The sequence below is a fragment of the Rhipicephalus sanguineus genome, chromosome 7, assembly GCF_013339695.2.
Source record: "Rhipicephalus sanguineus isolate Rsan-2018 chromosome 7, BIME_Rsan_1.4, whole genome shotgun sequence".
Taxonomy (NCBI): Eukaryota; Metazoa; Arthropoda; class Arachnida; order Ixodida; family Ixodidae; genus Rhipicephalus; species Rhipicephalus sanguineus.
This window is the reverse complement of record NC_051182.1, coordinates 150422795-150436170: the sequence shown is the minus strand read 5'-3', so window position 1 is coordinate 150436170 and position 13376 is coordinate 150422795. Positions and strand designations below refer to the sequence as shown.

General features: G+C 47.6%; 1 protein-coding gene across 1 annotated transcript in view; it reads right to left on the bottom strand.

The window, feature by feature from the left end:
* Positions 1–13376, bottom strand: part of LOC119400248 (brain-specific angiogenesis inhibitor 1-associated protein 2-like) — a 170539-nt gene that overhangs the window by 105555 nt on the left and 51608 nt on the right. Inside the window, 1 exon segment of the mRNA XM_037667259.2 lies at positions 6073–6148. Coding sequence (XP_037523187.1) covers positions 6073–6148 — 76 coding nt within the window.

Genomic DNA, 13376 nt, shown 5'->3' with positions numbered 1-13376 from the left:
TCCCCACTGCCCTGTTTCCGCCCATGCCCGCTAAGCCTAACGTATTTATCATCTCATTTCCCGCTATACAGAAACGTCTGTATATTGAGCGGCCAATGTGCCGTGCCGCAACCAGACGCGTCCGGCAACCGCTTACATGGCTAACACGGCTGATGCGACCATCCATTGTGTTATACATCGCACAGCGCGTTTATTCTCGAAAGACAAGTGCCCCCCTTTTATTCCAGAAAAAGGCGGTCGCCACGCGAGAACAAAGGGCGCTGGCGACGACGGAAGACCCGACAATGGCTCATCGTCCCTGCCACAAGAGCCCGCGTGGTATGTACTGCACGATATACATACTATGGTGTCTTCGAGCCGTAGCACGACAAGTTGTGCACGAGAGCGTGGTCGACATTCGCATACACACACCGAGAGGAGAGAGAGGATTTTACGCACTAACTCGAACTCGAGAGAGACAACGGAGACAGAAATACAGACAGGATCATGGATAGATATAGATATAAAAAGAAGGACAGAAATAATGGTAAAAGGACGAGACATACAAATAGATAGAACGACAGAGATAATGACAAGGAAATAGACACACAAGTACATAAAATGACAGAGATAACGATAAAACAGATAGATAGATAGATAGATAGATAGATAGATAGATAGATAGATAGATAGATAGATAGATAGATAGATAGATAGATAGATAGATAGATAGATAGATTAGATAGATAGAATAGATAGATAGATAGATAGATAGATAGGATAGATAGATAGATAGATAGATAGATAGATAGATAGATAGATAGATAGATAGATAGATAGATAGATAGATAGATAGATAGATAGATAGATAGATAGATAGATAGATAGATAGATAGATAGATAGATAGATAGATAGATAGATAGATAGATAGATAGATAGATAGATAGATAGATAGATAGATAGATAGATAGATAGATAGATAGATAGATAGATAGATAGATAGATAGATAGATAGATAGATAGATAGATAGATATGCATTAGCGCTTATGGCACGCACACACTGCGGAAGATGGGCAAACGAGTAAACTGTACGCAGCAAGAGAAAGAGAGAGTACCGCTGTGGGCTCAGAGCGGAAAGACCATTCTCGAAGTGCTTATACGAGAGAACAGCACTGCTGACGCGGCGGTGTCGTTGATACACAATAGCGGTCGTATGGGGCCTGGAACAAACGGCGCTACGCGACGGCGACGACGTCGGGGAAAGAAACGCGCGCCCAATTTTACTCCGAGCGCCCATTTGTCACAAGCCCGACGACAACACGGAACATTCTGCCAGCGAGAAGCGCGGGCCGTTAAGCGCGGGTATAAGAGACCGCCCAGCCTGTTAGTGTAGGAAAGGGGAGGGGGGAGTAGAGGGGGCAGGGGCAGAACCACGTCGTGGCCGCCAACTACTGCCGCTGCGGCGGCACGCGCGCCCGCAGCAGCAGCGACTTCGGCATGGCTTGGCTATCGTCGGCCGCGGGGAAATCGGGAAGGGTGGCGGGTGGCAAGGGCGGTGTGTGGAGAGAAAATGACAAAATGGCGGGCCCCCACTGCTGCTCTCCTCATTCTCTCCATCACTCAAGCGAAACTGCGATTTTCCCCCTCCTCTTGATCTGCCCTGAGCGGACCGAGTAGAAAAGGGTGCACTGTTATGGAACGTGGTCGAGCACGAACCAGTGGTGCTGTTGTGGACATTGTCAAATTTCGCCATTAGTCGGGCAGGACATAGACAAAGATATGTTCGCTATAACGAAGCACTGTTAAAGGCCTCAACAACGAACGTCTGTAGTGCCGAAAGTCTACAGCGAACGTCTGTAAACACCTGCATAACGAACAAGTCCCTCCATGGCGGCGCAAGGGAGGGAGGGCCACTGGGAGGGGGCGCCCCCCAAAAATTTCCGGCTGCCTCCCCTTTGACCCCCTCCCTCCCCTCCCCCCCCCCCTCCCTCAAGAGATAACATTGCCAAGACGCAACCTGCAAGTTCTCCCTATCAGGAATGCTGCTAAAACGGATGCTTGCGCGAGTGGTTTCATACTTAGGAAAGATAAAGCAACGCGAATAAAGCCTCTTATCTATGCGTATTTTCGTGTTTCATCTTTCCTATGAGTGCAGCGAAACGCTCAGATTGTCACGCTGTTTCTTGGTTCGGAAGTACCAGACGCACGGCGACGTTGAAGCAAGGAAAGCCACGTAAGGTATTTAACGATTATAGCTCCGTGACGAAAACCAAAAAGACGCACCGGAAGGGTGCAGCTGCTCTTACAGCGTAATATACGATAACGTACAATCGTAACTTCAGCGCTGACCTTTTAGAGCTCTCCCAAATGCTGCTCGGCCACACTGGAACAGCCATGCATCAGCGATGCACCGTTTTACCGAGATGTGTCATATACAAGCCCCCTCTCCTCCTGGCCAATCTTTAGCGCGGACAGAGGAAAACTTCGTAATCGTAACGGCGCAAAAGCGAGATGGGGAGGTGCTTGGGGTTATACTGTCACCACCCTCCACCCGTTAAAAACGCAGGAGAGGAGGAAGGCCGTAAAACATTTAAGGCGAGAGGGGGAGAGACGGGGGTTCTGTAATGATGCTAGTGTCGACAGAGGTACGAACAAAGATGAAGGGAAGAAGAGAATGGGGGGGAGGGAATGGGGAGGGGGGGAGGGGCGAACGAATGAGCGTTTCTAATGTATACAGCGTATGTGGCTCGCTACACTAAGCGCAGCCCCCCTTTTGAATTATGGGTTTTCGCCGTCGTATACGAAACTGCGGCGGTCGAGCAAAGGGGCTGTAACGTCGCTTCCGCTTGTCCGAACCAGACGACACACGTACGTGCGTGCGGCTGGGTTTCTTTACCGCACAAAATATCGCTCGCGTTTTTGTTTGATGCCATCTGTTTTCTCTGTCTTTCTGCTTTAATAGCAGCGCTGCCCATCGTAAGATGGCGCTGCGGAAGCTGTTTTAGCGCCCATATTTTGCCGAACCGCCTCTGACGTCGAAATTGGAGGAATAAAAAAAATTGGAGGAAGCTTCAGCGTCGCCTTCAAGAGGAGAACGCAATAACGTAATCGTGCCCCGTGCGCATCGCCTTCTCAATTGCCGGCCTGGCTTGGGTTCTCGGTGCATGCCTGAACCGCGCCGCAAGGAAACGAACGTCTGTGCGCGTAACACTGGCCGCTTTAAACTATCCTAGAATCGGTCTACTGCAAGTACAGTTACGCAGTGACCACTACGCCACAATTCTTCCTTTTGAGAATCAGCGAAACGCCCACTATGCGTACGTAAGGCGACACGTGAACCTACGCAGCTGCTCACTTTGTTGATGCTTCTGCTGATGATGATGAGTAAATATGTCTGAGCGCTTTGTAATGGGTGGGGCTTTAAAAAACCCACTCGTTGCCCAATTCACATGTTTTGACGCCTGGCGCGATTCTGCGCAACTGCCACGCAATATTGCATATGTTCAGGAGAGTCCTCGCACTACACGACATTTATACAGTGTTGTTGTTGTTTTTGTTTTTCCCAGGCAGTTTCAAGCAATGGCGTTGCTCTGTGGTAGGACACCTGCTTGCCATGCAGACGGCCTGGGTTAGATTCTCACTCGAACCGAAGAATGTCATTATTTATTTTGTTTACATTTTTCTCGATTTTTCGGTCACCGATAACGCTGATTTTTCGCTCACAACCAAGGACGCCGAAACCGGAATTTCTGCGAAACTAATTCTTTAGCGCTCTCGCGTTAAAAAAGTAGCATGGAGCATTACGTCACGCATCCAGCCTTGGTAAGCGAAATCTCTCACTGAAGCAGTTCCCTTCGCTTTTCTCTCTCGCAGTGTAGGCCGAACACGTGACCCCTTGGCGACAGCGTATTGGCTGATAACGCGCGTCCGGCAGCGCTGATGTAGCTTCGCTTGCACTGTAGGCGCGCTATGACGTGGCGATCAATCTTCTTGCTCTATCGAGGAGGAATTAATAAGTTAGGAGAGTGCATTGCGCAATACGATCCAAACCAATTTTGTCGGCCCAACAGGCAATCGAAACGTCAGTGTGCTCGGTGGGTTTTAGCACTCCCGGTTAAGTTCTGTGTTTGAGCAGCCTCCGCAAGGCGGCCGAACTTCGCCGAGCAAGCGCGCTTAGAACGAAACTACCGGGCATCAAACCCCAAAATCTCGGCAAATCTCATTTCTTGAGTGATCTTGATACAAGAAGTCACGTGTTGGGCCTACACTGGTGGCTTCGCGGAGCGTTCGTCTTCCAAGGATGGATGTGTGACGCAATGCTCCCCCCTAAGTTTTTCTTCCTCCATGCGCGTTATGCTCTCATACTCTTTTCCCGCCCTTCGCGATGCCCAGTTCACCCGCTAGATATCAATCCCGTCTGCTTTCCTTCTATTCATTGTTATGATTTACACGTGTGCAGTTTAATCGCCGCCTCTCGTCGCTTGGTGGCGCTGCGGAAGCTTTCTTCAGCGTGCTTCTTTTAGTCGTACACCTTCCCCCGCCGCTGATAAGTGTCGCCCGTTAGGGGGCACTGCGTGTGGCAGTCGCCTCTTACGGCTCGTAGGAAGTCGATGCGACCGGGCTGCGCGCCGTAGGGAAAGAGGGAACCGTTATCACGCTTCCTGACGCGGCAGGGACCCCTCAGCATTTTTTTTCTGTTTTTTTTTTTTTTGTACAGCTTCCTCTCTCTTTTCGGCTCTGACACGACGCTTATTTCCGCATGACTTCGCAACTATAAGCGACTCTTATAACAGAGGGGGAACAAAAGACAAAAAGAGATACACGCGTTTAAAAAGATCAGTGGCACTTTTTTTGGAATCGAGAGTCATCTCTCTCTTTCAGGTTGTGCAGCCCTTTGGATGACAGCGCGAAACAAGTGCGTCCGCGCAAGTTAAAACATCACTGTGTAATGACGCGGCAACAGTTGAATGTCCCTATGGATGCCTGCTATCTTGCAAGTGAGCAGCTTAATGAGTATATGCGTCATAGTTTTACGCTGCATATATATATTCATATTCATATTCACAAGGAATAAAGTTTCATCGATAGCTGCCTCTCTCTTGGCTGCAGGAGATTTCAAGCAAGTCGAAACGCCGGTCACCTGAATGACTGCGTTCTTACACCGTACACACTCATAAAGTTTCCTAATGACACACTAGAGGGAAATCTGGCGCTAGTGTCTATGGGAGCTGTCTATGCTGTCTATGGGAGCTGCAACGCACAGCGCTTCGCCAGCATGGGAATGATGGGTAGTACGCGGATTTGTCTAAGCTTCTTGTCCTTTTGGCTACGTTTGGCTCCATGTCGTCTACAACTGCTTTGTCTCAAAACGAAGTTCAGCACACGTTCAGCATTTCCACTTCAGCCAATTGACCTTTTTAGGCTCACCACTTGAAATCGGGTCACGAAGTCAACAAGTGTACATTCTTTTATCCGAAATGATCGCCAAAACACAGCAGTAAAAAATGCCACAAGTGCGTTCGAAGCCGTAAGCACGAATATTAGTCAAATCAGTGTACTGCCCATCGTTCCCATGGTGGCTGAGCGATCTCAGCGCCAGAGTTCCCTCCAGTAAATGTTGTTGGAAACTCTATGCCACACACTGTCCTGTGTCGTGTATATTGCCGTACTACGCCAGCGCCATTTATGGTTTGTTTACAGCAAAGCTGTATCCGCGAGTACAGCAAAGCTGTACTCGCGGACAAAGAGGACACCTAGAACTATAATTTTCACCGCCCTTCGCCCCTCACCACCGTCGACGTCTCTTTCATAAGTGTGGCGATACTCGGCGGCGGCACCTTCCACCAATCGTAGGGCCCCTTTGTCTCGTGACGTAGGGATCGCGCTAGCGCTGTCACTCGGAGGGAGAAGAGCGGGATGTGAATAAGTGCCAACGCTCACAGAAGCGCGAATAGGCGCGAAAACAACCTGAATCCACAGCCGCTGACTTCAGCCTTCACAGCGGTAGAAGGGCTGTGAAATTCAAACGCTTTCGCGTAAAATAAAATGAAAATGTTCGCTATGAGCGTAATTATCAATTTTGCCCACTCACCGTGAAGTGCTTTCAGGTACGTCTTCCCGGCAGCGATGAGTTGCCTGGCACAGGGGTTGAACTTTTCCAAGATGTTCTGCAATGGCAACAAAAAAAGAAAAACACACAGGTCAATATTTCCGTTTACAAGTTTTAAGTATAATGCTTTACAGCACCTTTAGTTAACGCAAAGCGTAGAGAGAGACAATAATCTTTAATGAAATTCCCGGAGACGTTAGCCTGGTTTATCGCCTGGCTTGCTGCTCCAGGTGTCGGGTGATGACCATGATATATATAATGATCACATATACGCACAAATACTAGTGCGTACATTCACAAACACACATATATACACAACGCTAAGGAGAGCACATGTGGGAGCCCACGCTATCATGGGACAATCATTAAGTTACACTGATGGTCCCACTCGCCTGCACTGTTACTTCGCATTACTTGTTTCCTTTCGGCCGCCTCTACATCACTACCGGTTTTACACGCTGAGACTTGGTCGCCGAGGGGTTAAACTACAGTTGATTCACTCTAAATTCACGTTAAGATTTCATTTACTTTAATTCACTTTATTTCATTCGCTTTAATCAACTGTATTGTTTTTCATTTAATTATCATTTAATCAACCATATTTCATATCTGTTTCACCCTATGCAGCAATGATCCCTTCTAATCGCTGAGTATACCCTTAGTACATTGAAGTAACCAGGAGGAAGGGATACTCTTCAAAAGAGTGAGTTGCTGGGTTAGTTTCATAACAGGCAACAGCTCAGATACAGATAAAGATACAGATACACAAGACAAGAGAGACTGACAGGACTTGGCGCTGGCTAATATGAGCGTTTATTTCGTATGTGCACAAATATATACGCTTCTTGGGAAATGGAAATAAACAAAAGGGGAGGGGAAGCGGACAACGCATGCGTCCCAACTAGTCCATGACAGTGCTATGATCACGCGAGGAGATAATTTCCTTGTCGGTTAGTGCGATCAATGGTGTGCTTACACATGATGGCCCAACGGAATGAATTGCGGTTAGTTTGTTCAGCATCTTCTGATGAGGAGCGCAGAAGCGCTTCAGAAGTACACAGGACAGGAAAGACGCTCACCTGGAACTGATTTTACTATATTTAAAAAAAAAACTGAAGCCACTTTACGCCCGTGAAATCTGAGTCGACAGCGGCGCTGACAAGCAAGCGCCAACACCTGGCAAACGCAGATTGAGTTCTTTCTTAACATTCTTTCTTTCATGTTTCTTTCTTTCTTTATCTATTTGTACGATTTCTTCTTTCCTTTTTTTCATCTTTCTTTCTTTCTTTATCTCTTTGTATATTGCCCTCTCTCCTCCTAACTCTCACGTCTCTTTCCCAAGCCTTGTCATGCTATACTGCACATGGTTATACCATAGTTTAACCTCTCTCCTCCTCCTTTCCTTCCTCCTCACCCTCACTTCCCTTTCCCACCCCCTTGCTGTACTCTATTATGCATGGCCGTGCTATTCTAGATGCTTGGCACATACCCGCTTTCTGTGGCGCATATCCACCGAGTTTTCTCTACACGACCCCGGCCTTGCTCCAAGCTTCAAACAGTTCCCCTGTTCAAAAACTTGCCATGAAAGGGCGCTCTGAAAAATATGCGGTTGGACAGCACGTTTCAAGGAGGCAGAGGTCACAAGTCGAGCAACGCGCAGCCTTGAAAGAGAAATTCATGGAGAGGGGCAAATTAACAAAGATGCAGACATGTGCATCAGTGCACCGTCGGTACATTTGATTGTGAGGAAATGAGAGCTCCTTACTAGTAAGTTAAATGGTTTAGTCGATTGAATAAATTGGCCCCCTCCGAGCTATCTTTCTGATAGTCTGATATCGTAGTTCTCTGCGATATGGCAACATTTTTTGTGATCTTTTTAGAGTGGAGATTATTTTCTTGCGACTACGCTTGCGCATGAACTTTCGTGGTAGGAAGTCTTTCTTTTTTTGTAATAAGATCTCTTGAAAGGGAGTGTCTCCCTCTCCTGTGTATTTCCTTCTGAACCGCTTGTGTGCTCCCCTTCGCAAGTCGCAAGAAGAAGACAATGGTGAAGAAAGAGGAAGAAAAAGATCGACGCCAGAAAATATAGGAGAACACGAGGAAGAAGAAGCGTCTGAAATGAAGAACAAAAATTGTAGGGAACAAGAAAATGATCGAAAGGAAGCAGCGGGCCTGGCAGCCCAGGTTCGATGATCTCCCAAGCACAACCGCCGCGAACACGTCTTTTTTTTTCTTTTTTCCTTACAGCTATCTTTTGTGTTTCGTTATATTTTGCACCCGGAGCGCCGCTTACTGCGCATGACTAGACGCGTCCGCTTCTCCTATTTTGGCGTTCTCGCCCAGCACCACGGGTCCCGCAAAACACCGAACCCCCTCCTAGAGCGGTGGTGAGGGACGCGGTCTCGAAATAACCGCTAGCGCGCGCTCGACGCGCGGTCCGGCCCATGCTGGGTGCCTGCCCTGTCCGCCCAGCCCAGGCCATCATGGACAGCGGGTGCCCAAGGCCCAACCCAAGTCTCCTTCGGATTCACTCCCGTCAAAGGGGTTGGCGGCGGTGGTGGTATGCGCCAGAACGAGCAGTTGGCCCGACGCCCGTGTGTCTATGTTGGTCTCGTTTAGCATTTAAATAGTGCACGCGCTATAACGTGACAGCCCGAGCGGGAAGGACGCAAGGCTTGGCAGCCGGAACAAGAGAGTACGAATAAAACGTATGTGAATCCGCGTTGGGTCACCTCAAGTGTATGGTGCGAGCAACGTTCGCCCTGTGTTTGAGTGCATTTATACTTCTCTCTTGTGGTGCTAATGAGGTAGCAAAATACGGTACATGTAAAGTGACTCTCCGTGCATCTGCCTGTATTGCGCATGTTTCTTTGATAGGTTGGTTACCTGACTGATCTATATAGGAAGTGATGTGTTAGTTCCTATACTGTGGGTAGAACTTGGACAGAAATGTGTGCACGTGAACGTGCTACTGAAAAGTGAACTCCTGCGAGTGAATTATACTTTAGTTCGTTTCAGTTTACTATATTGTTTTATTTACTTGTTCCTTTTTGTTTTTGGGTAACCACTTTTCTTTTCGCTGCAGGACTTGTAGAAATGGAGTAACCGATGAGACATAAACGTCAACCTCTGCACAGCAAGCCAGTTAGAACTGAACAGAACTGGCGCTAAACACACCGGGTCATCGGCCATGAATCGGGTCATACGACAGTTTAAAACATAAATAGCACAAGATGAAATAAAATCTTTCTTGCTTTCTTTCTTTCTTTTCCTTTCTTTTTCTTTACTTTTTTTCTTCCTCTCTTTCTGTGCTGTGGATGGACGCACTTAAAAAAAGGAGCCGTTACAGACGTAGATAGCAGAGGATTATAAAAACAGAAGCTTGCATGAAGCAAGAAGAAAAGGGATTTTAGACCGTGATAGATGGGTTAATACGGTGGTACCAAACAGGCTGGACGTGCATGATTGTTTTTAAGGCGCGAGAGAACACAGTCACAAGAAAGGGCACGGGACGTGACCAATGGTCGCCGTCCCTCCTCAAAGAGGACACGAACTTCGTTGTACGGTATAGCTGAACTAGCTCACTTTGACAAGGACAAAAGCACAAGAAAGTAGCGAGTGTGGTGTTTTTCTTGTCCATTTTGTCCTCCTCAAATCGCACTACTTCTGATATACGATATTATGACCAATCACCGACTCACCCAGCTCTGAACGTTTTTGGAACGCGAACTTTTTGCACCATCACGCCAGCCAACAGCTATACGCCCTTTCGCTACAGTGCCTTCCCCCGCAACAATGCCGACCGACATAACACAAAACGTGTTGTGAGCGCGCACCGTTGCTGCACCTTTAGGAAGCTACGGTACAGCCTTCTATAGAACTTTTGATTGAACAGAACTTCAACAGTCATTCAATGGAATGCAGCAGAAGTCGAGAGGAATTGCACTAAGTTTCAGCAGTGACTTTTGTAAATGAGGGCGTATCATTCGCAGGAAATGCTTCGTAGCAAGTCCTCCCTTTACGGTGATATGATCATTCGAGTGCATTTTTTAAATTCGTTTCGTTTCTCGTTACATTCAGCATTGCACCGAAACGAGGCAGGGGCTTGCCAACTTTCCGCATCATCGCACAAGGCTACAGCTACGCGTTCTTTAGCTACAAATTCTTCCACCGCAACACTGTTGGCCGAGAAATAAACAAAATGTACGATACTACAGCGTAGCGCACTCTGTTAGTGCGCGCCATCGAAGCCGCCACAAACTCCTGCAACAGCTAAAAACCACAACAAAAAAATGTGCTAGACTAGGAGACAAGGCCTGAGCGCCCACCGGAAAGACATTCGCGTCGACACGTATACGCAAGGCGGTGAGAGCTCGGCGCGCTAACCGCTAAAAGCGCATCGTCGAAACCACCAACACCGCAGCGCGCGCAAACGTTGAAGCACTCGTACGCAGGAAACGCGAGCAGCCTGACGCGCCGTAGCGCCGGCCTCCGTGCTTCGACACGCATATGCACTCGAGGACCGGGAAGAGCGGGAACGCGTCTCGTTTCAGACACGACGTGTGCGTCGAGCTTAGAACCGTGCAGCGGTGTGTGTGCGAGCGTCTTCCTTTTTTCGTCGCGTGTCGTTTCGTGTCGTATTGTAGCCAAGCATAGTGCACCACCGTGAGGCCCAGAATACCGTTCTATTGAATCACGCTCTAGTCGTATTCCATGCACCAAGTGCCCTGTAGAGTTAAAAGCATATAAAAGTATATGCATATGGAAAAAGTAAAATGGGTAGTTCGCAATTTTGTCCGCCGCGGTGGAGCAATAATAATAACGTCTGGGGTTCAACGTCCTAAAACCACGAAATGATTATGAGAGACGCCGTAGTGGAGGGCTCCCGAAATTTCGACCACCTGGGGTTCTTTAACGTGCACCTAAATCTAAGTATACGGGCCTCAAACATTTTCTCCTCCGTCGAAAATGCAGCCGCCGCGGCGGCGGGGATTCGATCCCGCGACCTTCGAGTCAGCACTCCAGCGCCATAACCACTAGACCACCGTGGCTTTTTTTTTTGCTTTATTGCCTGCTTCCAGACATAAACCACATCACAAACACATAGGCGGGCGTGCCGCAGTGGAGCAGTGGTTAATGGTGCTCGGCTGCTGAGCCGAAGGTCGCGGGTTCGATCCCGGCCGAGACGGTCGCATTTCGATGAAAGCGAAATGCTAGCATCCCGTGTACTGCGCGATGTCAGCGCACGTTGAAGAACACCATCAGATGGTCAAAATATCCGGAGCCCTCTACTACGGCGTCTCTCATAATCATTTCGTGGTTTTTGGCACGTAAAACCCCACATATTATTTTATCCACTTCGCCATGCGTTGTTTCACGCTGTAGTTTGAAGTATACGGTTCACCAGCACGTTCATAGTACTGCTCTTTCGAAGCGCAATCGGGTGACTTCCCGACCAAGCGCCCAATGCAGTCGAAAGCGTTGTAGTAGATGAATACGAACAACGGAAACGTGGTCAGTTGGCAGTTTCGAGTAATTTGTCATTCCTAACAATCTGCAGTTACGCTTAATTCGTAAATTCGTGCAACTCGACAAAAATACGCAGAAGAAACGATTTTTACGGGCGATGTGTTAAACATGAACTCTGCCACGGAGAGCGATAGCGATTTCAAGCATACTCAAGTCAAATCGCATTCTCCACAAACGCCCAGTATATCCTTGAAAGCACTGTACACTGCACACTGTGCCCAGAAAATAAAAAACCGGGTGATTCGTCGTTTCGAATCATTCGTTTCATCAGTTAATTCGCATACCTGAATAATTCGCGAGTTTTGCCTATTCGAACAGAAGCACAGACGAAGGTACATCTGTGTAGTGAAATGTGGAACGCGAGCAGAACGTCTAAAACTAGAAATGAGAACCACCACACTCCCCGAATGATAGTTCGCAGTTTCCGATTACTCGTGATTTCGGCTAATTCGAACAGAATTTCAAGTAAAGCCATATCTAAACAACTGAAAGCACTGCGCTCTGTAACATCAGAAATGGAAAGTCCAGCAGTTCGTCATTTCAGGTAATTTGTTAGTAATCTCTGGTGGCGGATAATTGATAAATTGGGCCAACATAAGCGTTAAGTAATGCTTCCTAAACAGTAGAAAGTTAAAGGCACTTACTCATGTTAGTATAAAATCGATTAATTCGTATTTCTTGATAATACGAACACACGGATATACTCAAATATTCGAAAGTGCTGGATGCACGTTTGATTCACAAAGGCGACTGATTCGCACCAGGGCCGTAGTCAGACCCCCCCCCCCCCCCCCCACCGAAAAAGATTTCCGGCTACGCCCCTGATTCGCACGTTCCGCTAAAACGTCATTGCGAGCAACTCGCAGTTTCCTATACTTCCTGATTTCGGTTACTTCGAACAGAAGCGTAAAACGAGGCTTGCCTAAGCAGTATCAAATGTAAAGGGCTCACTCACATCAAGGCATGCCGTTTAATTTGTATATTCTGATAACCCGAGTGATACGTTGTTATACTTGGTGATTAGAAAGTGCAGGAGATACGCAAAGGCCGCATGAAGGGGCCAATTCGAAATTTCGGATATTTCGAGCCCGTAAAGATGTATAATTTGTGCAAAGCGCAGGAGAATCAGGATTATCGTGCATGAAACTAGACAATTGGGTGATTCCGCAAATTCAATGGATCAGACACGGACATTATATTTATGCCTCAAAATGTATGTTGTAGCCTAATGATACTGCCAGCAACGGCAATTTGAGTTCCCGGGCGATTCAGGAAGGCCCATGTAAACCTAAATACAGCATAGCAAAAAAACAGGAGTGTAGTGGGCAGTGTAGTGTACATGTGAAATCGAAAACGGGAAAGAAGGAAATAACTTTATTCCGGGTCCTGCGAGTTGGTGGGGCGGGCCGACGGCCCCGCCTAGGAGATGACCATTTTTCTTTTCGAACAATTCCAAGAAGCCAAAAAAAATAGAATGGGTCAGATTAGAATATACAGAACGCCAATGCCAATCCCGGAACATTCGAATGAACGAATAATTCGACGAAACGTTGAAATATGCCTAAGCTGTATATGATGACGTATGCAGTGGACTGACGATTTAGTCGCAGACGATTCATTCGTTCACCGATTCATTCACCTTATACCTCTTAACGCCCTCTATTGGCTTAGCAGTAACACTAACCCTTCGTGAGGTTACAACGCCGCTGCATAGATTTACTCGGGCCAGCACACACTTCACGAGAAAGCCAGGTCTC